Source organism: Pipistrellus hanaki (assembly GCF_964339955.1).
Source record: "Pipistrellus hanaki genome assembly, chromosome: 13".
NCBI classification, from domain to species: Eukaryota; Metazoa; Chordata; class Mammalia; order Chiroptera; family Vespertilionidae; genus Pipistrellus; species Pipistrellus hanaki.
The window spans coordinates 15,168,509-15,191,580 of NC_140515.1; the positions used below are offsets into that span (position 1 = coordinate 15,168,509).

The window sequence follows — 23,072 nt, forward strand, 5'->3', positions numbered from 1 at the left end:
GCCCGGACAGAACGCCCATGGCACCACAGCGGGTGAATGGGAGACCATGCCAAGGGGTCTGGATGGCATCTGGTGTGCCTTGGAGCAGCTACCATGGGAGGGTGTAGGGCAGAGACTCCCTCAATGCAGGGACACTTCCAGAAGGTCACGCTGATTCCAGGTACAGAGTGGGTGGACATAGCCCTGTAATATCAAGTAGGAACAGTGATGAGTGAACGGAGAGGCCCCATCTGAGGGGCCCATCAGGGGCTCACGTCAGCCCCGCCTGGCACTCTACCCTGTGCCAAGCAAGCTAGGCTTCCCTCTGGGGTGGTCGGAGACTCAGATGCCCACAGACCATCAGTGAGGAAGGGGCTTTCCCACATCCCTCCTTCCATCTTTCATGACAGGCTGAGCTCCATCCACTCTTCCCTCCCACTCACCTTTGAAAGCCAAGAGAAAGGAGGCTCCTCACACCCACTTCCCACTCCTACTGAAGTCTCCTTTCAAAGGCAGGTGTTGGCTCAGACCAAATGAAGCCCCATCTCAAACTCTGGAACTGCAGCTTCTCAGAACCAGGGACTCTGAGGATGCGAGGACATGTTCCTCAGTGGTTACCTGGGAATATGTGTAGGTGTAGTAAGAGCATGGGGGAAAGTCCTCACCACATGATTTCATGCGAACTCCTCCTGATTCCTCCCAGTGCTCTGTGAAGACCCCTGGCAATTTTCTGAGCATCTGTCTTGCATTCGCCTAACAAGTTAATTAACACTTTTTGTCACTCTGGCAGCTTTGGAGGGGAGGGGAGGAGGATGTGACAGCCAGCACCGCCTCCGTTAACCCTGCACTCACCCGATCCAGGCAGAAGGCAGCTGAGTTTATCATCATCTAGGCAGAGCTCTCCACGCTGACCTCTCCCGTTCTGTCCACAGCTGGGGCACCCAGGGCGACTTCTCCACGACCCACGCGCTGCCTGCTGTGAAGGTGAAGCTGTTCACAGAGAGCACTGGCGTCCTGGCCTTGGAGGACAAGGAGCTGGGGCGGGTAAGTGCTCCCCTCACAGCCCGTGTGCACGCAAGTTGCTCCAGAGAGCGGGTGTCTCGGGTTCCTCCGAGACAGCATTGCCAAGAGATGAAGGACTGGCTTTGCCATTCATATCCCGGGGTCCTCTCTGCATGGACTGTGCAACCTTGAGCAAGCAAGTGCTTCAACCTCTCCCAGCCTCAGTTTCCCCACCCCCCGATCTGGTCACCACAGTGCGCGCACTGCCCAAGACCGAATACCAAGTGGGGTCCTCCAGCCTTCCAACCCAAACCCCCTTAGGCCAAAGTGCTCCCTGCCCTTCACTATCCTGGAGTGAAAGTCATAGGTGATTTAACAAACCGACCCACCTAACAATCTTTAAATCAACACAACATCACACAAAGGGAGAATGGAAGGCAATGACTCAATAATAATGTAATTTCAAAATGTGAAGCTCCAGCACGACTGCCTTAGACCTCAAGCAGGGGTCCGATGAGGAGACTCGCTGTGACGGGGCAGCTGCAAATCTGCTGTGGAGGCTGGCGACCCCAAAGCTGAGCACCAGTGAACGGACCTACCGAATCTAATATAAGCACTTGTTGGTTACAACATTGCTTTTATTTCTCTGGAAAGTGCTAGAAGTACTTTGAGTGCATGTGTAACAAGTTTTTTAGCAGCTGGATCCAGGTTTTCCCACCTCTGTCTATAGTCGGTGGGAATACTCAAAAATCAGGTGGGGTGCGGGACAATTCCCTGTTGGAAAGGATTGTCTCCCTCCTTTCCCAGATGTTTATTTTCCCTGGGGCTCACCATGCAATACCAACAGAGCTTAGCACCAATTCTTCTTCAACCAAAAAAGTCCTCCCGCCCAATTTGTTAAATATCTGGTGGATGGTACCACTCCCTTTGAGTACTACTGAGATAATAAGACATTTCTTCTTGCATCTCAGCTCTAGAGATTGCCCCAAAAAGCCAGTGGTATTTTTAGACCGGAAGTGAATTCTCTTGAAATGCTTCCATCACCCCACACTGCATAGAATAAGATCTGAGCTCTGAAGTGCAGCCTACAGAGGCTCGGGTGATCATTGATCAGACTTCTGCCCACCTCCTCCTCAGCCCTTTGCTGCCACCGAGCCCCAGCATCCTAAGCCAAATTTGAGTCCCTCAAATAAACCAAATTCTTTCCCACCTCAGGGGCCTTTTTCTCTGCCTGGAGCCCTGGCCCCACCTCCCAAGTCTTCGAAAGGCAGTCTCTTTATACATGCCCCTCCTCCCTCCTGGGACAGCCTTTGCTGACTGTCCATCCTCCTTGAATTGCTACCGCAGCCCCTGTTCACATCCTCCACTGAATCTATCACCACTGAGAGGAAGAGAGGAAGGATTTACAGAAATGTTTACCTCCGTCCTCCCCACCAGGCTGTGAAAGCTCCATGGGGACAGAAACCTAAACTATTTTGTCCGCCACCCCATTCCCAGAGCCCAGCACACAGACTCTCAATAGATTCCATTTCCCACTGGCTGAATGTGTGATCCCTCTGAGAGCTGTGTGACTTCAGCCAAGACTTCTAACCTCTCTGGGCCTCTGATATTTTATCTAGAGAATAAGAGAATACCCCGAGATGGGCACACAGGTGTGCGAACCTCACAAAGCCAGCAAGAACACATTACCCATGCTTTCTTCTTTCTTCCTTTGTCTTCTCACTTCCTTTTCTGCCTTTCATCTGTAGACCTGACCTGGAGTCAGATTACTGGGACCCGCGCCACAGATGGAACTAAAATACAAAGCAAACAAAGCTAATAGCAAAAAGGGTGCTTCCCTCCCATAAAAAGGAGGGGGATGAAAGAAAAGAAGACGCTTAGTGTTTTCTTTGAGAAATGACAAGTATCCATTTCTGCCCCTAGAGAGAGGCCCACAGATGGGGAAGTAGCCCGCCTTTCATTTTTCTGCAAACTTCCTTTTCCATGAAGAATCGTGTCAAGAATCATGAGTCTCAGAGAACTAGGATATTCTTGTCAGAAGAGACAAGCCCAGAGACACTCAACCTGAGTCCAGGGAGGATTCCAGGGGACCCAGGAACCCCTGGAAATTGTCTGCAAATAGTGTGTGTGTGTGTGTGTGTGTGTGTGTGTGTGTGTGTAGGGGAGTGGGGAAGACTAGAATATGTGCATTTTCTGGGCTCACTAGCTCAAAGCTTTCACCAGCTTCTCAAAGCTGTTCCCACTCAGAAAAGTTGAAACCACTGAGCTAGTCAAAGCCTTTCATTTCGTAGATGAGAAACTGATTCCTGAAGAGGCAGGAAGCTTGCCCAGAGCCCCCCGGTTTGCTGGGGCCCAGGCAGTGCTAGCCAGCGCTGTCCTAAGCCTTTAATGTGCAGCCCCTCGTCCCCCCTCCACCACGGTCCTGATGAGGCAGCTGCAGATATCCCTCCTGTACTGATGGGCACGCTTGGCCGGAGGCGGTAGTTCACCAGGAGGGATGTTGCCTCAGCCGCAGGGCCACTTTTACTCCACCACAGCATCCTCAGCAAAAACACAGCTCCCAGCTCTGTGGCCATGAGCTCGCCACAGCCCCCACACAGCCGTTCTTTTCTTAGTAAATCGTTCTCTCTTACATATTCCCCCAGATGCTAGTTTACACTTGTTCCTGCCAGTTGCCCTGGCGCTGGCCTGCAGGCCCTCGTGCCAGCTGGGGCGCCCTCTGCTGGTGGCATGTCACAGGCAGCAGCTGTGACTAAGTGCTCTTTTTCAATGCCAAGTTCCTTGGAACCCTCTGGAAAGTTTTTCTATGCTGTTCTTCCCAAGCGGAGCAGGACACAGCCACGTTCAAAATCCCGGTTTTATCTTCATTCATCCCACAGCAGTAATCTGCTTCATCTTTATTATGTTTCATTTTTATTAACCTTTCTAATAATGAAAAAAAAAAAGCTGTGCATGCTGTAAAAGTACAATATTAAACGGACATGTAGTGAAAGGATGGATCCCTTCCACCTCACTCTATTATCATTTCCCAAAGAGCCTTGTTTTCAGTTTATTGTTTATTCTTCCCCAAATAGTCTATGCATGCACAAGCATAGCATATATAGGCATATGTGTATATATCCTTCTTTAAAAAGGAGTGCACACTAGAAAATTATTGTACATACTGCTCTGCACTTTGCTGGAATTATCAGTATATTTGGAGATTAGTCCATATCGGCTAAATTGACTTCCCTCCTTTTTCATAGCTGCATAGTATTCCATTGTGTGGATGCATCAGAATTTATTTAGGTTGTTTTCAGTCTTTGGCTATATGAACAAGGCTTCAGCAAATAATCTTCAGTTTATTTTCTGGCACATAAGTATGTGTCTGTATAGGATAAATGTCAAAAAATATTTTGCTGAATGAAATTTGAATTTTGACATGTCCTGCCAAATTGTCCCCTGAGGAGTCATATATGCCAATTAGTACTTCTACAAAAGGCACCGGAATGACTATTTCCTCAAACCCATGCCCATACTCCAAAACCATCCAATTTTTATACATCAAAAATGACTGTGGGCCCATGTGTCTTGCTATGCACAGAGCAAACAGGCATGATGGCAGGCAAAAACTTCACCTCAAAAACCGTAAAGGCTATGGACATAAAAGCTAGGACTTAGAGCGCAGTGTGCATGAGCACATAGCCAGGGCACACAGTCCAGTCTGAGGGGTGGGGGTGCCTTCCAGCCAGGGGACCACAGAGGTAGGAAGCGGTGTCAGGGTGAAACAGTCCCCTGGGAGGGCTGCCTGGGTGCCCAGGCTCCTAGGAGAAGCGGGGCTGGCTGGCGTGCAGCTCACCGCTCCCGCACGGGGCCGGTCGTGTTCCCACATCAGCATCACCACATCAAAGCGCAGCACACATGGCTGCGGCTGGAATGACGGAGTGCTTGATTAGCAGCCTGGAATGTCCAGATGAGGTGTCTGGGCTGCGCCGGGCTTACGTGCACCCAGAAGGACCCTAATAATTCAGCAAGGCTGACACATACAGAGGAGTCGTCGACCGGTCAGGAGGGTGGGGATGAAGACAGAGGAGAACGCAGTGACCTCATCTCCCCATCCACACTGGAGAGGAGGTCCCCTCAGGGGACCCCCATGTTGGGGAAGCAGTCTTTGTAGAGAGGCCAGCACTGAGCTGAGGCCATTTGCTTTGGCAAGCGGACATCACATTGGCCGTGGGAAACACCCGGGACCATATGGCGGGAGGCCTGCTCGGGTGCCCAGGGCACCGCTCCCACTGACTCTGCCAAACGGGCAGGAGGGCAGGAGGCCTGGGGCCTGGCCTGCTGTCTTCCTGCTTAAGCTGTGCTTCTCCTCTTACTCCCTGCACACACCTCGCCTCACCTCCCAGGAGGGAGGGTCAGCCTCACTGGATCAGCAACCCTCCTCCCCACCCTCCAGGCTCAGGGCTCGGGGTACAGAAGATGACAGAGTTCTCTTGAGGGCAGGAAGTGGTGCCCCCCACACCGCCTGCCAGTGGCACCCTGACTCATTTACGTCCAGAGTCCTCCAGCAAGTCCAAGTCCACTGGTGCCAGTGATGTGAACTTACACATTGAATGGTTGAATCTTAGCTAAGTTACCCCTCACAGAATGAACAAATGCCTAAAGAGATTAATTACCACAGAGGGGCTCTGATTTAAAGGTAGTCCTAATGTTCAAGCCTGGCAAATAGCAGGAAAACGGTGATGGCCTGCTCGCAGAGTCCCATCACCCAGTCCGCCACCCGAGACAGAGCAGCCAGTGATCACACAGGTCCCACGCCAGTCAGGACTACGGGCAATCCGGACTCGCATCTCGTACCCTTAACAACCAGCCCTCAACATAGACAGCAAAACAAGGCTCATGATAGAGCAAAGCCACCACAATTTGCAAGGCACTTACTTAGACAATAGTTTTTTGTCTTTAGCCCATCTTTTAAGACGTCTATATTTGTGTGTGTTCTATGACATATGTAATCAATGTTAACACAAAGTAGACATGTAAATGTGAAATATATATTTGGGTATATATTTTTACTGATATTTATATATAGGCATATCTCATTTTCCCATTTTTGGGGGGAGAAGGGGGAGGGTGGTTAAAAATTGATGGTTTGTGGCAAGCCTGAGCTATTCTATCAGCACAATTTTTCCAACAGGCTCAGATGATGATTATCATTTTTTAGCAAAAAAAGTGCTTTTAGACATAATGCTGTTTATGTGTAATAGCCTGCAGTATTGTGTGAACATAACTTTTCGATAAACAAAGAAACCAAAATCTTCATGTGATTCACTTTATTGTGACTCTCGCTTTATTGCGGTGGCCTGGACCTAAACCTGCAATATCTCTGAGGCGTGCCTGTGTTCCTATTGACATATTTTATATTGGTAATGATGCAGTACAAACATTGGGCTAGCTGCTCAAAATTATCTTACTGATGTAGGGCCTGGTCAAAAACACGTTGGCAGCCTGTGGTCTGAAATATCAGGATTTCTTTTATTTTCATCGTAAGTCATTGAGAGGACTCTAATTTTGTCTTTAGCAAAAATATGCACATTTCCCTTCATCAGAGAGAGGGGATTTAATGGAAAAAGAAAAAAGAAGGGAGAGTCAGGCTTGGAGTCAGAGGGTGAAAAATCAACACAAGCGAGGCCTGTGAAAGGGGCGGATGGTCCTTTCCTGCCTCGGTCCCTCCTCTTCTCGGAGCTCTTGATGCACAGTCATCCGAGAGCCCTGGGTCCCTGCCCTCCGGGCCCAGCCTGAGCTGGCATGACAGCACTGCGGCCTCTGCAGGGACCCTCCCAGCTCCTCCAGCGTTGACAGGAGCCCAGGTCAGGGGCCGGCCTGCCCACTTCTGGAGAAAGTGGCTTTGAAAGCAAAGTCACAGCCACCAGGCACGCCGCCAGCACAGAGGCAATGCTCAGCCAGCCCAGCTCCTGTTGTCCTGTGTTTAGTTCCCATCCCCGTGGTTCAGGGGATTTTCCAAATTCCTCTCCTCCCCAGCGCATGCTCCCCAGGTCCCACGTGGCTCCTGGGAACCCGTTCATCTTCAGTGCAGAAGGGACATCCCTGAGCTTCACTCACACTCGGAGGCAGGGAGACCTGAGGCACAAGCCCCACAGGGCACACCATCCCCGAAGCCCCCTGCGGAGGCTGTCTCAGGCCGACCCTTCCCCCAGGGCAGAGCAGGCTGGCCCATGATGAGATGAAAGCGCAGCTGACATAGGTTGAGACGTGTGCCTGGCAGCAGGCCCCTCCCCTCTCTAAATGGCACATTTCCCATCCATCAAATAAGGTGCCCCCACCTTCCCTGCGCCTCTGAGGGATTCTCCTGCTGCAAAGGTGAAGGGAGAAGGGTGGGCCAGCAGTGCCCTCTGAGATGGAAGATGCTTCTTCCCTTCACACCATCTTCTTGTGAGGAGGTTGGTGGGTGGAGAACTCTCTCTTGATGTAGTACGTCTGAGCTTTGGAAAAGTACGAAAGCAGGATCCCAGAAACCACAGTCCTTACTGTTAGAGAGTTATCCAGGGAGAGGGAGAAGGGAGCAGAGAACATCTTTTCTATCCCGAGCCTGGCTGGTTGGCAGGAGGCAGGCGTGGTTGGGAGGCAAAGTCTTGGTTCTGAGTCTGATGGCCATGACGCTGCTTCAAATGGCTCCCTTCCCTCGAGCCATGGAACCTGGGCAAGACACTCCTTCTCCACAGCAAAGTTTCTCATCCACCAAAATATGCCCATAATGGTGCTTCCATTTTCTGGCTAAGATGACTGTCCTTTATCCCCACAGGTCATTCTCCATCCCACCCCGAACAGCCCCAAGCAGTCAGAGTGGCACAAAATGACAGTCTCCAAAAACTGCCCCGATCAAGACCTCAAAATCAAACTCGCTGTCCGAATGGATAAGCCTCAAAACATGAAGCATTCTGGGTAAGTGCTCTTTCTCTGGAGGGCAGTTTTGCACACGCTTTCATTTATTTCTTAACATATTTTCTAAATAGAAAAGCTGATCCTCAGAGAACCACCTGGAAAGAAATACAAAGGATCCATGAGAGGTTATGAAAATACTCTCATATTTACAGTTGTCTGCGGATCTCCATGGAGGATTGAGTCCAGGACCCCTCACGGATGCAATGGCGGAGGGGTTGCATCTAGCCTGGCACATCCTCACATATACTTTAAGTTGTTTCTAGATTACTTAAAATTTCTAACACAATGTCAGTGCTATGTAAACAGTTGTCATACTGTATTGTTCAAGGAATAATGATAAGAAAAATGGTCTGTGCCTGTTCAGTACAGACTCAGCCCTCTAGGCCTGACTACATAGTAGTCATAGTTGTTTGGATCACAGGACACGGAACCCATGGATGCAGAGGGCGGGCTGTGCCATAAGCTTCCTCCGTTAGGATCACCGCACTGTGTTTGCCTTGGTGCTACCTGTGAAGATAGAGCCATTTCCTTCTCCTCTGGACAGGGATTCCCAGGACATCCACTGCCTCACTAGAAGCATGCTGGGGGATTCCGGTTTCAGAGGTTTTATTGGCTTCACCTACCTTTTGATTTCTCAGACTATGAATCCCTCCCTTGTACCTTCATTAATAACCACATACAGGAGGTGTGAACAGTTGCCATTGGTTACCTTCAAACAATCAACTCATATGGAGTCAGCTTTTCCTCCTTCTTATATTCTTGGCATACACTGAGTGGCCAGATTATTACCCTAACCCTAAGACTTAATGTATATCATATATAATAATCCTATATAATAAAAGGCTAATATGCAAACTGTCCCCTCGACCAAGAGTTCGACCAGTAAGCAGGCCAGCCAATCGCCCATGTCCCCTCCCCCTGGCCAGGCTGGTCGAAACCCACCCATGCATGAATTCATGCATCGGGTCTCTAATATATATATATATATATGCGTACAGAGATCATAATAATCTGGCCACTTAGTCTATATTCCAAACTGTTGAATGGGAATTCTCCCACGTATCTCTCCTCTTCAAAGTACACATCCAGGTTTTAAGCAAACGGTTGGAGAATTCTGTGGAGTTTCAGTAGCACAGGGAGAATTCGGCATCGTTAGCAAAATCCTGGCTCACAGAGGGAGTCAGAGAGAGAGAAGTGAGGAGGGGAGGGCAGACCAAAGAGAGAAGCAAAAAATATGAATGAATCTCTGTCCTCAAAACTGCTCTTTAAAAACTTCCTTAAAGGGACCACATCTTGGGCTGTGGGAGCCCCGTACCAGGAGTTTCACAAATACTCCCTCATGTCGTCCCTAGAGCAAACACTTGGCATAGGTATGATTTTCCCCACTGGACAAGTTCCCCCTTTTTCCCCCCTTGACTCTGTTGGAAATTGAACTAACTGATCTGGATTTAGGAACTTTTCTGTTGAAGTATTTGTAAAATTATTAACGTATTTCAGATACCTTGATCCTATAGATGAAAGAAGAAATATGTAGCTCACTCTGACCTGTTTCATAGCTATTTAATATCACTAGACTGCCGTTTAAAGATCATCCCTGCCAGGACATATGCCAAGAGGGCCTAGAATAGTCCTGAAAAGTGAACAGTGGGCACCTTGATATAGCATCGTCAGAGCCAGCGTGGGGGAGTCAGGGAGAGCAGCCTGGGAAGTTGCACAAGGGAAGATTCAGGGAAAGTGGAAATATTATGAATTACTTTTTTCCCCCACTTAAAATGGGTTTACTGAGCCCATTGTGTGGGGGAGAGTGATAGAAACATCCAAGCAATGTCACCATTTAGAGGATTAGAGAGAGGAATTTTTAAGAAGCCTGGCTGAAGTCATGAGTTGTATTCACTTTACTGTGTATTGAAACATAAAAGGAAACTCAGAATTACTCCTGGTTGGTGGACCGTGGTTCCTTGAATGAGCCCCTGGCCCGTTCAGAATAACTTTCTTTATTGAATAGAAAAATGTCAGTAAGAACACCATCGCTGCCTTTTGGCCTTAAGACATTGGTACCTGGGCATATTTGAGACTTAGCAACGCCTCCGTGGCTTTCTAATTATATCTTTTACATCCACGTAGTGTTTTAAGCTCAGGAAGTGCATTCAGTTACATGATCCCATTTCATCCCTGAGACAGCCTCACAAGGATTAGGTATTATTATTCTTCCATCTTAATAAACCGCCTCTTTCTTCACCCAGTTGCTCAGACTAAGGTCCTTGGAGTCATCTTGGTCTCTCTTCCTCTCACCCCTCATCTCATCCATCATCCAATTCTCCTCACTCCACCTCCAGAGTGAATCCAGAGCTCAGCCTCTCATCACCACCTCCACATCACCATTCGAATCCAAGCCTCCAGGACTTCTCCCCTCACTTGTTTGCACTTGCCTGTAGACAGTTCCCCTGGGGTCTTGCCTCCCTGTAGTCTATGTAGAATAATTCTTTTGTAAAACACAAGTCAGATCCCATCACTCAAGGGCTGGAGAAACCCCCACTGATTCCCCAACTCATTCAGAGTAAAAGTCAATGCTGGTACCATGGCTACGGGGCCCTGTCTGATAAGGACTTCATTACCTCTCTGACCTTGATCACTGCTCCAGACATACTGGCCTCCTTGCTCTTCCCAAAGACTCCAAGTGGACCCCTATCCCAGAGCCCTTGCCCCCACTATTCCCTCTGAGGTGAGTTCTCCTTCTCCCCTATGCAGATGTCCATGTGGCTCACCTTGGTTTCTGCATGTCTCTGCCCCTCATCAGAATGCCTTCCCGGGCCCACCTGTGTCCTCCCTCTCTTTCTTACTCTGCTTTATGTTTACTAGGGCACTTATCAACATCTCACATATCATAACCTTCTTTATTCGTTTGTTGTCTGTCTTCCACACTAGACTGTGAGCTCCTTATCATTAGGGACATTTGGAAGCAACTATAGACCCTGACATGAAATAAAAGTCCAATACATTATTTGTTGCATAAATAAGTGAATGAATGAGCCCCCATTTTACAAAGAAGGAAACTGAGGCTTAGAATCCACATTTTAAAAATAAGGAAAAGACTTGCCCAAGTCAGAGTAAGCCTCAGAGCCAGGTCTAGAATAGTTTCAGTACAACCTTCACTACAAACCTGAAACTTAAATTCAATGAACCATGTCCATCAACCTGGAGTAATTCACAACAATACTGATTTTCCTTTTATGTTTTAACAAGTCCTTTTTAAAAAATATTTTTTTTTATTTATTGATTTCAGAGAGGAAGGGAGAGGGAGAGGGAGATAGAAACATCAATGATGAGAGAGAATCAATGATTGGCTGCCTCCTGCATGCCCTCATCAGGGATTGAGCCTGAAACCCAGTATGTGCCTTGACTGGGAATCTAACCATAACACCCTGATTCATGGGTCAAGGCTCAAACACTGAGCAACACCAGCCAGGCTGTAGCTCTGTCTTTTAATGAGAGTATTTATTAAGCCTATTTATATTTATAATTGAAATGGTTGGTATAAGTTAAATCGCTACTTGTCATCTTGCTAGTTGTTTCTTGTTTGTTCCATCTGATCGGTTTCCTTTTTTCACTTTTTCTTGCTTCTTTTGAATTAATTGAATACCTTTATTATTCCATTTTATCTTTTTATTATATTAGTATATAGAAAGGCCAATTAGGTCAATTGCATAAACTGTAATCTTTGGCACTACCACTTACTAGCTGAGGGCAAATTCCTTAACCTCTCTGGACCTCATTTTGCTCAGCATGAAATGGAGGTAATGATAGCGCTGGCCCCGAGGGTTATTGTGAGGATTAAATGAGTTCATAAATGTCAAGCATTTGATGTAAGGTGAGAGCTACAGCTACAGTGGAGTTCGGGAGTTCGTGGTGTTTGTTACCATTGGTGTTGCTTGCATTCACCTATGCTTTGCACCTTTCCTCAGCCACAGGTCCTGCTAGGCTGCTACAAGAAGACTGAGACACTGGAGTCTCAGCCCCCCTATTCCTACCCCTGTTCTTTCTCACTCCCCAGGGAGGGGAGGGAGGCCTTTTGGTAGGAATCATGGTTTTTGTCTCACTGTGACTGCTCTTCTTAGGAAAAATTGTCATGAAGAATTTCTGGGGGGAAAGATTTTGCCCAGAGAAAACAAATGCCTCCCTCTGCACCTGGACCAGGGCAGCACCAACCCCCATTTCTGGGATTGTCCATCACTCTGGCTCCTGGCTGCCCATCTTCCGGCATCTTAACGGAAGATACACAATAAAACATTTTCCCCATGGATACCCATCATGTGCACGCTAGTGCTAAGCACAGTAGGTGCTTAATAAACAGCTGAGGTCCTACTTCATTTACAGTCACAAACACCACGTGAAGGACACTGTCCCATTTTTTTTATTCCCTCGAGGCCAGGGCGTCTTCCATGCATTTGACTGGGATTCCTGGGACTTAAGTTGAACCCAAGTGACCCTCCTCATCTCTCTCTCTCTCTCTCTCTCTCTCTCTCTCTCTCTCTCTCTCTCTCTCTCTCTCTCTTTAAGATGTTTTTATTGATTTTAGGGAGAAAGGAAGGGAGAGGGAGAGGAAGAGGGAGAAGGAGAGGGAGAGAGAGATGGAAACATCTATAAGAGAAAAATATCAATCGCTGCCTCCTGCTTGCCCCCTACTGGAGATTGAGCCTGTAACTTGGACGTGTGCCCAGACCAGGAATCAAACCGGTGACCTCTTAATTCCTGGGTTGATGCTCTACCACTGAGCCACACCAGCCGGGCTTCCTGGTCTCTTGTTAGTCCTTTGTAGTTCACTCTGGACTCTCGTTGAGCTAAAATGCCACAGGGAATGGCAGGGATGGCAGTGGCCCACTGGCATGGGATTTACCGAAATGCTACAAGACAGGATACATTAGAATCATGATGCAAAATGTGACCTGAAGACCTAAACCCAGACATGTGCACTTCACCCTATTTCCCAACAGATATGTGCCTGGAAGCAGAACATACATTGAAATAAAGGATCCAAAGGGGATGGTAGATACAGACTCTACTACCACTAGTAGCAACAAGAATAACAACACTCAACAGCAATGCCTAACATTATCAAGATTCTGCTACATGCCTGTTACACCCTTCAGAGCAAACCAACTGGCCCCCACCCATGCACCAGGCCTCTATCCTATCTAATGAAAGGGTGATGTGCAAATTGACCATCACTCCAACATTCAAGATGGCTGCCCTCATGTGGTAAAGATGGTTCCCCCCATGTGGACACAAGATGGCCACCACAAGATGGCCAGCAGGAGAGGACAACTGGGAGAGACCAGGCCTGCAAGGGTGGGCAATTGGGGGCAATCAAGCCTGCAGGGGAGGGCAGTTAGGGGTGACCAGGCTGGCAGAGGAGGGAAGTTGGGGATGACCAGGCCTGCAGGGAAAGGCAGTTGGGGGAAAGAGGGGAGATCCAGGTTTGTAGGGGAGACAGTTAGGGGTGACCAGGCCTGCAGGGGAGGGCAGTTAGGGGCAATCAAACCAGCAGGGGAGCAGTTAGGCATCAATCAGGCTGGTATGGGAGTGGTTAGGGGGTGATCAGGTTAGCAGGCAGAAGAGGTTAGGGGCAATTAGGAAGGCAGGCAGGTGAGCAATTGGGAGTCAGCAGTGCTTGATTGTGAGAGGGATGTCCGACTGCCCATTTAGGATTGGGCCTAAATGGGCAATCGGACATTCCTCGAGGGGTCCCAGATTGGAGAAGGTACAGGCTGGGCTGATGGACAATCACACACACACACACACACACACACCCGTGCATGAATTCTGTGCACCAGGCCTCTAGTTTTATCATAAGGCAGCTTTTATTGGGCATCTACTTCCTATCAAGCCTCATACTTATACCTCTCAAGCATCACCTCACTTAATCCCCACACACACCTCTGGCCCTGTTTGGAGAACACTGGGAGGTTAAGCAGCTTGCCCAGCATTTCAGAGTAACTGGCAGAACTAGCGCTGGAAGACTCCTCGCCAGCACAGATAATAACCCTCCCTGGCCCAGCCTCCGTTTCTGCATGAATATGATAATCTATTATAGGGGTGTCGAACTCAATCAGAGAAGGGGCCAAAATCTAAAATCCAGCCTAAATCGCGGGCTGAATGGTTTACTGAACAGTCATAAACTGACAATGTCATAAACTGACAGCGGAGTGCAGTGATGACAGCGTGGTGCGGGCCACATTGCAAGGCCTGGCGGGCTGGATTTGGCCCGCGGGCCTTGTGTTTGACACATGTGATCTATTACTTCAAGAGGGTTGAGAGCTCTGTCCAGGACAGCAATGTGGTCCACATAATACAGAACTGACAGAGTTGGCTTTAGGGTGACGAACAGCCATCCAACAGTCCCCACAGCCTCAGCCTGGGTCTGGCCCACCCCCTCTCATCCGCACACTGTCACCCTCTCCCGGCTGGCTCCCTGCTTCTCCTGCCCCTACCATCAACAGCACATTCGCCACCATGGCCACTGGGTCATCTCAAGTAGAAATATAACCTTGTCACTCCCCTGCCTAAAACCCTCTTTAGTTTTCCATCCTTATGTACAATAGAATGAGTGTGTTAATGCTACAATTTACCCAGTTACAATGTCACTGCTGTGAAGTGAATGGAGTTTGGGGCAGGAGAGGAAGAGGGGAGACCAGGGAGGAGCCCATTGCCTGGCCCAGGTGGATGTGACGTAGTTTGGGGAGCAGCCGTGGAGATAGAAATAGACAGGATATACTTTGGAAGGAGAATCCGAAAGACTTGGTGATGCATTGCATGTGTTTATGTGATGCTTTTATAATGATCTCATCAGAAATCATTATAAAGGTTGCTCTGCTTTTCCAAGAACATGGCATTCAAAACCAATTAAAATATTGCAAATACTGCCGAAACTGGTTTGGCTCAGTGGATAGAGCTTCGGCCTGCAGACTGAAAGGTCCTGGGTTTGATTCTGGTCAAGGGCATGTACCTTGGTTGCAGGCACATCCCCAGTCGGGGGGGTGCAAGAGGCAGTTGATCGATGATTCTCTCTCATTGATGTTTCTAACTCTCTAAACCTCTCTTTTCCTTTCTGTAAAAAAATCAATAAAATATATTTTTAAATAAAAAATAAATAAAATATTGCAAATACTTATTGACCACCTACCATGTACAGCTGACCCCTCAACTGTTCTGTAGTTAGAGACACCAAACCCCCGCACAGGCCCTTCACATCCACAGAGTCACCCAGAGTTGCAGTCCGCCAGAATCTGAGGCTGGGAAACCACAGTTGGGAATGCAAAATTCTGTTTTTGATCCACTACTGGTTGAATCTGCAAATGTGAAACCCTCAGAGACAATAGGCAGACTGTACAGTATTTACTGAAAAAAATCTGCGTATTAGCGGACCCACACAGTTCAAGGGGCAGTTCTGCCGGGAATTGCACTAGGAGATTGGAAAGGGGAAACTTAGAAAGAAAGGACCAGGTTCCTTCCCTCACAGTCCAACGGGTGTGTGAGGATAACAGCAAGCAAGTGACTGCTGCCAGCACAAAATTGACTTAGCGGCCCAGGAGGCAGTGGCATCAAGTAAGGACAGAGACTCAGGAAGACGTGAGTTCTAACCTCAGGAGCTTCCAGAGGCACTCAGGCAGCATGACTGTGCAGTTACGGATGAAGGTGTGAAGCCACGTGGTCAGGAATTACAGACAATACATGACACCAGCTGAGCCTGGAGAGTTCACCGGGACCAGAAAAGGCAGCGCTGCCAGGTCAGGTCAGGTCTTTAGAGGCCAAGGCTTCCCCGAGTGTATTCACACCACGAAGGCACACAAGATCGTCCACTGATGCACTGACAAGCATGTATTAGTTAAGTGGATCCCAATGCATTTTCTATGTGCTGCATAACTTATAATTGATGTATCAAGTCTACAATGTAAAGTTTTCTTTAAAAATAAATGTTAAATAAGTCAACTTAAACTTCCAAGTGAATCATAGGATAAATAGGTGGGCGGATATGGGAGAAATCATGAGAGTGGAATGTGAGCGGCCAGAGTTTGGGGCTCCCTTCATGTAAATGGGGAGACCCACTGGAGTTTCAGTGGGGGAGGCGTGAGAGCACTGCAAACGGTGGCCCTGTCCCAGGACCAGGAGAAGGAAATCATGCTGGGGTCCTCTAATCCCCGCAGAGGTTCCCTCCCCATTCTCCCTCCATTCCGCGCCCCGCCCCCCCCCCCCCCCCCCCCCCCCCCCCCGCACTGACTCTGGGCGTGGCCCTGTGGCCAGGGCTGACTTGGCGGAGCTATGAGGGGAGGACTGAGCAGTGGAGGAACCTTGCAGCAGGTGAATCAGGAGCAATTGAGGAGCGAGGAGGTGGGGACAGAGGCCCAGGAGACTCCAGGTTCTGGCTTGAAGGTCTGAGTAGATTTGGGCCACTGGCCACTCCAGGGGCCCCTGGAATTTGTCAAACAGCATCAACTGGGTATGTTGTAATCAGGGGCATTGTTCTTTCTGCTCCAAAGTGGAAATTCTGCCTGGTTCTTGGTGAAGTGGGGTCTGGAAGTTGTCCTGTCATCGGTTCTGACAGCAGGTGAATTAGCAACACTGGTCTTAAAATCTCCCGACAGTCCCGGAGTGTTAGAAAGTGTTGAGGTTTGACCAGCTCTCTCTTCACCTGGCCTGACAGAGTCTGAAAACCACCAGCCTCCCTTCCTGGATCAGCACTAGTTCTACATTTAACAATCCACAGGCCTTGGGTAATTCATGAGTGAATTAGCAACACAGCCTCTGTGGTCCTTAACCCTCATTTTTATTTCATGTTTCTATATAAAGATGAATTTCCACCAACAGAAGAGCATTTGGGGAAAAGGGAGGAGAACAGGGAGAACTTTCTCTGTCGACTTGAAACTTCTTCCAACTTCTTCCCTATAATGCATACACTTGCCTTTGGCAGAACAACAACAAAAAAATCCTGAATAAAACATGGTAAGAGGAAAAGAATTGGTAGTTGTGAGATTTAGCACTATTTTTTTTCTCTTTGCACCACACCTGTAGGAGTTTTCCCCACCTAAAAGACTTAGCGCGCGTGCACATTAAGTCACAGGTAACTTTCTAGGGGTGCTCCTGGAGCCAGGCAGTCTGAGGATAGGAAGTGACTTGGCTGCTGTTTCTTGCTCAGCTCCTCGAATCTGCTTTCTCTTTCTGGGCCGCGTGCATGTCCTGAGCACCAAGCCTCACGGTCAACTGTATTAAACGATGCACTCACACAAGCATTAATGCAACAACGTCTTTTCTCTATTCCTTAGGTATTTGTGGGCCATCGGCAAGAATGTGTGGAAGCGATGGAAGAAAAGGTTCTTTGTGTTGGTGCAGGTAACTCTTCAACTCTAATTAATCAGCCTTCAGAGCCATCAGTTTTAACCATGTGGCAGTTTTTAATGGATGTAACTACCTGAAGCGCACAAAGCTCAAGCAGCAGCTCAGTGAGGTTTTGCCCTTACAGATCCATGTAACACCACCAACCAGTTGCATAAGCACATTTCCAGAATCCAGGGTGTTCCCTGTGTTCCTTTGCCTATTTTTATATCACTTTAAATTTTTTTTAAATCCATGAATGCTCATTAATTTCTATTCTGATAATACAGAATTATGTAAGACTAGAGACCTGATGCACGTAATTCATGCACCGGTAAGGTCCCTAGGCCTGGTCGGTGATCTGGGCCAATTGGGGCCTTCCTCCTGCCAGCCAGGGCCTTCCTTCATTCCAAGCTTCCTGCTGGTGGTCAGCACATGTCGAACTCCCAGTCAGTGGAACTCCTAAGGGGACAATTTGCATATTAGCCTTTTATTATATAGGACCTGATGCCTGTTGCAAGAAATGCATGCAAGAATAGGCCTTCCTTCCCCTGGCTGCCCGCACCAGCTTCCCTCTGGCCCCCGGCTTCATCTGGAAGGATGTCCGGAATGATGTCTGGTCTAATTAGCCTATTACCCTTTCATTATTAGATAAGTAGGAGAACTCCCACCCTATCTGTGATGGGGGACCCTAGCGATGGAGCAAGCCTGTGCCTGTTGAGGGCAGTGGGACACCAACATTCTTTTAGAAAAATCTGCTGTTTCTAAAGACTCTAAGATACTCCTGAGAAAATTCAGAATTTAGTTGGACTTTTTCACATCTATTTTATTGTTAGTGTGTTTATATTTAACTACCTGTAGGGGAGCACTCCACTCTTCTTGATACCTGGGCTTCCAGAAGTCTCGACTGACCCCCTATAATAATGTTTAGTGTCAGGAATGTATATCTCCAGATAAACTTTCTTTAACCAAAAATAATCAATTTTTCATGCTGTCCTGCAAATTGCTTTAAAAAATCATTGTAGACATTTTCCCATGTTTGTACATATACCTCTAGCTCTAGTATCTGTAAATTCCCCCCCCCCCCTTTTTTTTTCTTATGATGGGAAATTTTAAGACTTACTCTCCAGCAACTAGAATTCTCCTTTTGGATAGACTTCTGGGCTTCCCAAATGGGACTATTATTAACCATGCAGCACAGAACATCGCTGTATACAGATATAGATATGGATGCAGATATTGGTACTAGTAATACAGTAGTAATATTTAAATAGTATCTTTGCTCTCAAGTATTTCTTTAAGAAAAAAAATATCCAAAAATAGGAATACATGTCTTTGAAAATCCCTCCTCTTTTGTTTGTTTGCTTTTTGCATCAGGATTTTTCAATTTGCGGAGGAATTTGCCATTGGCTTTTTAATTGCAGGCTCCACCAGAGCATGTAAACTATAATTCAATTTCAAAAAGTTAATTTCTGCTGTACTCTGAACGACATCACAAAGTGCGCCACCTTCATTTAGTGACTAAGGTGTTTACTGGGTAACTGTGTTGGCTCTAAGCACTGCTGGTATTTAGATCACTCTCAGTTCTGAAACCTCACCATGGTGCAAACACCTCTTAGGCCTTGAAAGTTCTACTAACTCTGAACTCTTAAGACTAGACTTCCTACAGATCTACTCACATGCCTGCCTCTGAGGCAAAATGCTTCTCTGGCTGCAAGCAAGAGGTGATCTTTGCTTTCATATTGCTATGGGGTACAGCAAAACCTTAAAGTAAATTAGCCAAATGGGAGGTTTGGAATTATGTCCAACCTCCAAAATAATCCATGGCTAAGCAATAAAGGAGATTTTATTTTGAGATACATTTCCTCAGACTAGCAACTGACCAATATCTATGGAGCACCTACTTTGTATAGGGCACCTTGGTAGGTCATAGAGGACTATGAAGCCATGTCCCTCATTTCCAAAAGAACTCTATTAGAGTTCTTTATAGGCAAACAGACTCATGCTAATTAAGATTTTTTTTTAAATGAATGTATTGGAAGGCACTGAGGTAGTTCATGAGATTGCAGAAAAGGTTGAATGATCAGTCTTTATTACAAAGAAACCCAGTTCCAGAAGTCTAGATCATGGGAACCATGGCTAGAGACATGACAAAATCATTTCTGACCATTTTCTGTCCTCCCATCTCCACGCAAAAGCCAGACCTGAGAGAGAGAATTGGGTTGGTCCAGCTTGGATCACGCACCCAACTTTTAGCAGAGGCAGGCAATGTGATGACCAGGCCCACGGAGCTGTCTCCAGTGCAAAATCAAGGTGCCCATGCCAGGAGAAATGGATGCTGGCAGGCAAGAAGAGCTGATGCCCAGTCTGAAGAGCACAATATAAAAGGAGAGACAAGTTACACCCAAAGAAGCAGTGCTCAGTTATGGGTGGGTCTCCTTTCAGTGTGCTCACATGGCCTAGCAGCCTCTCTGACTTCCCTGGGTTTCTGCCTGGCCTCCCCAGTACACTATGTGCTGTTTCAAGGCAAGTTCTGTTTCTGATTCACCTTGACGTCCTTCCCTCTCTCCCCCGCCGCACACATACACTTCCTCCAGCTCAGTGTGTGGCACGGCCATTTGGGAAATAGTGGAAGGAGGAAGGAAAAGGAAGAGAGAAGAGCCTGGATAGCTACAATTTCCCACAGGAAGAGGGACGAGAGGCCCTCTCACCATGATAGGGAGTCTCCCCTCCCATATTATTGGTCCACTGTGCCCAAAAGATTTCAGGTTCAAATCAGTTTTTGTTTGGTCTTCAGACAAAGTATTTCTGAGATACCCACGCCCCTGGTTAGCACCATACAAACCATAATATTCTATGGTTCCTCTAATAACGTTCATTATTGCTTATATTTACATGGTCCTCAGAGTTTACAAGGAGGTCATCCAGTTGGTCTTTACAACCTTTCTGTACCACAGTGAGGACACGTCTGTTCTGCCTTTTCGTGAGAGCAAACTGAGGTTGAATGACTTGCCCAAAGCTTATGGCCCCTAGGCAGCCAATGGAACCTAATACATATCTGGTGTTTAGGCTCTGTAGTTTTCATACACAACCGTGTCACATTAAGAAATGGTCATTGGTCCCAGGAACTGGATGCTTCACATTATAAAAGTGTTGGCCATCCTCAGATCTTGGCTCTGTGATGTTTTAGTCAATGTTTCCTCATTAAAACCTTCCCTGATTACCCAACTACACTAAATCCCCAAGCTTTTACAGTGCCATAGATCTCTTTTTTAATACTTAATCACCATTAATGCCACATTTCTGAGCTCATATAATTAATGTCTACCTTTTTGCTAGGCATGAGGGCAGGGACCACATCTGGTGTTGTACATCTTTACATTCCCTGCACCCACTGACTGCCTAAGTATTTGGCGAGTGAACAAATAATTGAAAGAATGAATGACTCTGCCATACAGAAAGAAGTATTTTCTAAAATACATGTATGTGAATTTTGAACAAGAGCTAGTGACCAGGGTTCAGTAAATAGCTGGGTTATTCTCAAAGAAAGATAGTAAAGCCAAGAACAGGGGCTTTAGACAAAATGTATCTCATTAGTTGTATGTCCAAGTACTATAATCTCCCATGGATGCAGGGAGGAAGAAGAGGAAGAGTCGGTCACGAATAAGAAAAGACCGACCTTCCTATCTGGACTCTAGTGGCTAAATATAATTGAAACTCAGGGCAAACTTAAAATTTCAAGATAGTTCCTACATGTTAATACAGCTGTTCTCAAGCTTTAGTATGCATGAGAAATACCTGAGACAGTTATGAAAAGTAGAGATTCCTGGACCTTATATTCTGTTTCAATTATTCTGACTTATAGAACCTGCATATTTATAACCTACCCCCACTAAATACACACACTCTAGGAATGTGGCCTGCCCACTCTGAACAAAACATTATTGCAAACCTTTTCCTAGTTTAAATAAGTGGTTGGAAATAAGCTAAGGAGTTCCTAGTGTATCTGAAGTTTAGCCACCTTTGCAACAAAAGCAGGAAGATTGTTCCCTTGGGAGTCCCAGCAGCCAACTTCATGATTCCATGAAAAGGTGCATTCCAGCTGAAAAATCCCAAACATGTGGAAATTGTAGTCCTTTACGCCCATCTCTCCAGAGTGCATTTTCAGGTTCTGCTGGGCATTTGAGGTCACTAAATCTTTATATTTTCTCTTGTCCTGGCCCAGGCTCTCAAGCTGGGCTGGTTGTCTCTCTGACTGCCAGCATGTGTTCTAGGCCCTTCTATGCTATTATTGCAAAGTTGCTCACTGTTTCATTCATTTCCTTCAAAATTCAGTGTCAGTAGAATTCTACTGGGACTTAAAAATATGCATTTCATTGGAAATAGCTTTCACTTGGTGATGTCTGGTGGATGCTTTAAAAAAATAAAAAAGCTGCCAAACCTTTGCTGTTCCTTAGCCCTCAAGCACTCCAAAAAAAACTGAGGTTCCCTACAAACTTGAAATAAGAAGAAGTATTCAAAGAGAAATCATTTTAAAAAAAATCTTTTCCTTGATTTCCTAAAGTAAGTCACCAAACCCCAAATTAAAATGGTCCTAATAAACTTGAGCCCAAATGTTGTCAGTAACAACTTCAGCAGTACTACCAGAAGGGGGCAGCAGTGTACAGCATTCCAAAGAAGCAAGCTACTGAAACAAGAAAAAAATCAAACAGCCCATAGCCTATAGTAAGAGTAAATGCAGGATCTTGAAATAATACCCTTCTGTTGTGATTTTTTTCTGTTCTCAAGTGAGTGTCTGCAACTCTATATTTGTTTGGCAAATCATCACATTAGCAGGCTGTACCATGTGGTGTTGCCAGAGACAGGTAAAAATCCTACAATATCTGTAATTATAGTCTCATCACAGAAGATCGGCTACCTATAGAACCAGTAATGGGCTGGAAAATACTGGTGCTGTACTTAGAGTCATACTATATGTAAGTTAATGAGAAGAGAGGCGAAAAACAAACAAACAAACAACCTCTTTATTAGATCAACTTCCTAGAAAAAAATCAGACTCAATTAGTGAATGCCCACTATATGGGGAATAAAACCAAAATATATGACTCCATAAGCCAACTCTATATTAGAATGTCAGTGCCAAATGCCAGGAAACTGTTTACATCCATGCACGTGTTGGGCATTTTCTCTGTGAGGGTCATGCACACTGTTCAGAGAACCCCCAGCACCAATAAAATGCAGGTAGAATACAGGTGAGGACTCATACTCATATAGGTGAGGTGACAGTCTATCAGACCTGGAGTGGGGTACAGGCCTGAGAGACTACCAAGCTTGCACTCTTAACTCTCATTTTTATTTTTTTTTATTTCTTAAAAATATATATTTTATTGATTTTTTACAGAGAGGAAGAGAGAGGGATAGAGAGTTAGAAACATTGATGAGAGAGAATCATCGATCAGCTGCCTTTTGCACACCCCTTAATGGGGATGTGCCTGCAACCAAGGTACATGCCCTTGACTGGAATCCAACCCGGGACCTTTCAGTCCACAGGTCGATGCTCTATCCACTGAGCCAAACCGATTTCGGCTTAACTCTCATTTTTAAAATACCACTTTAAGAGAAGAGGGTACTATTGGGTAATACTAATCAGGAGAATAATACATATCCACTTATGAAAATACTCCTAGTGGCCTGGCTGTATGTTTCCCTTGAAGCACGTCAAGGCCTTGCAAGATAAGGAACAGTTCTGCAAACTCCATGCATTGTAGAGGCACAAAGTGGTG

General features: G+C 46.6%; 1 protein-coding gene across 8 annotated transcripts in view; it reads left to right on the forward strand.

The window, feature by feature from the left end:
• The window catches only part of CADPS (calcium dependent secretion activator), a 411,831-nt gene that overhangs the window by 234,126 nt on the left and 154,633 nt on the right, over positions 1–23,072 (forward strand). For all 8 annotated transcript variants that reach the window (XM_084902706.1, XM_084902705.1, XM_084902699.1 and 5 more), the window contains exons 7-9: positions 912–1,023; positions 7,784–7,923; positions 17,241–17,307. In XM_084902706.1, the coding sequence (XP_084758832.1) occupies positions 912–1,023; positions 7,784–7,923; positions 17,241–17,307 (319 nt within the window). The remainder of the gene's footprint in view (positions 1–911; positions 1,024–7,783; positions 7,924–17,240; positions 17,308–23,072) is intronic.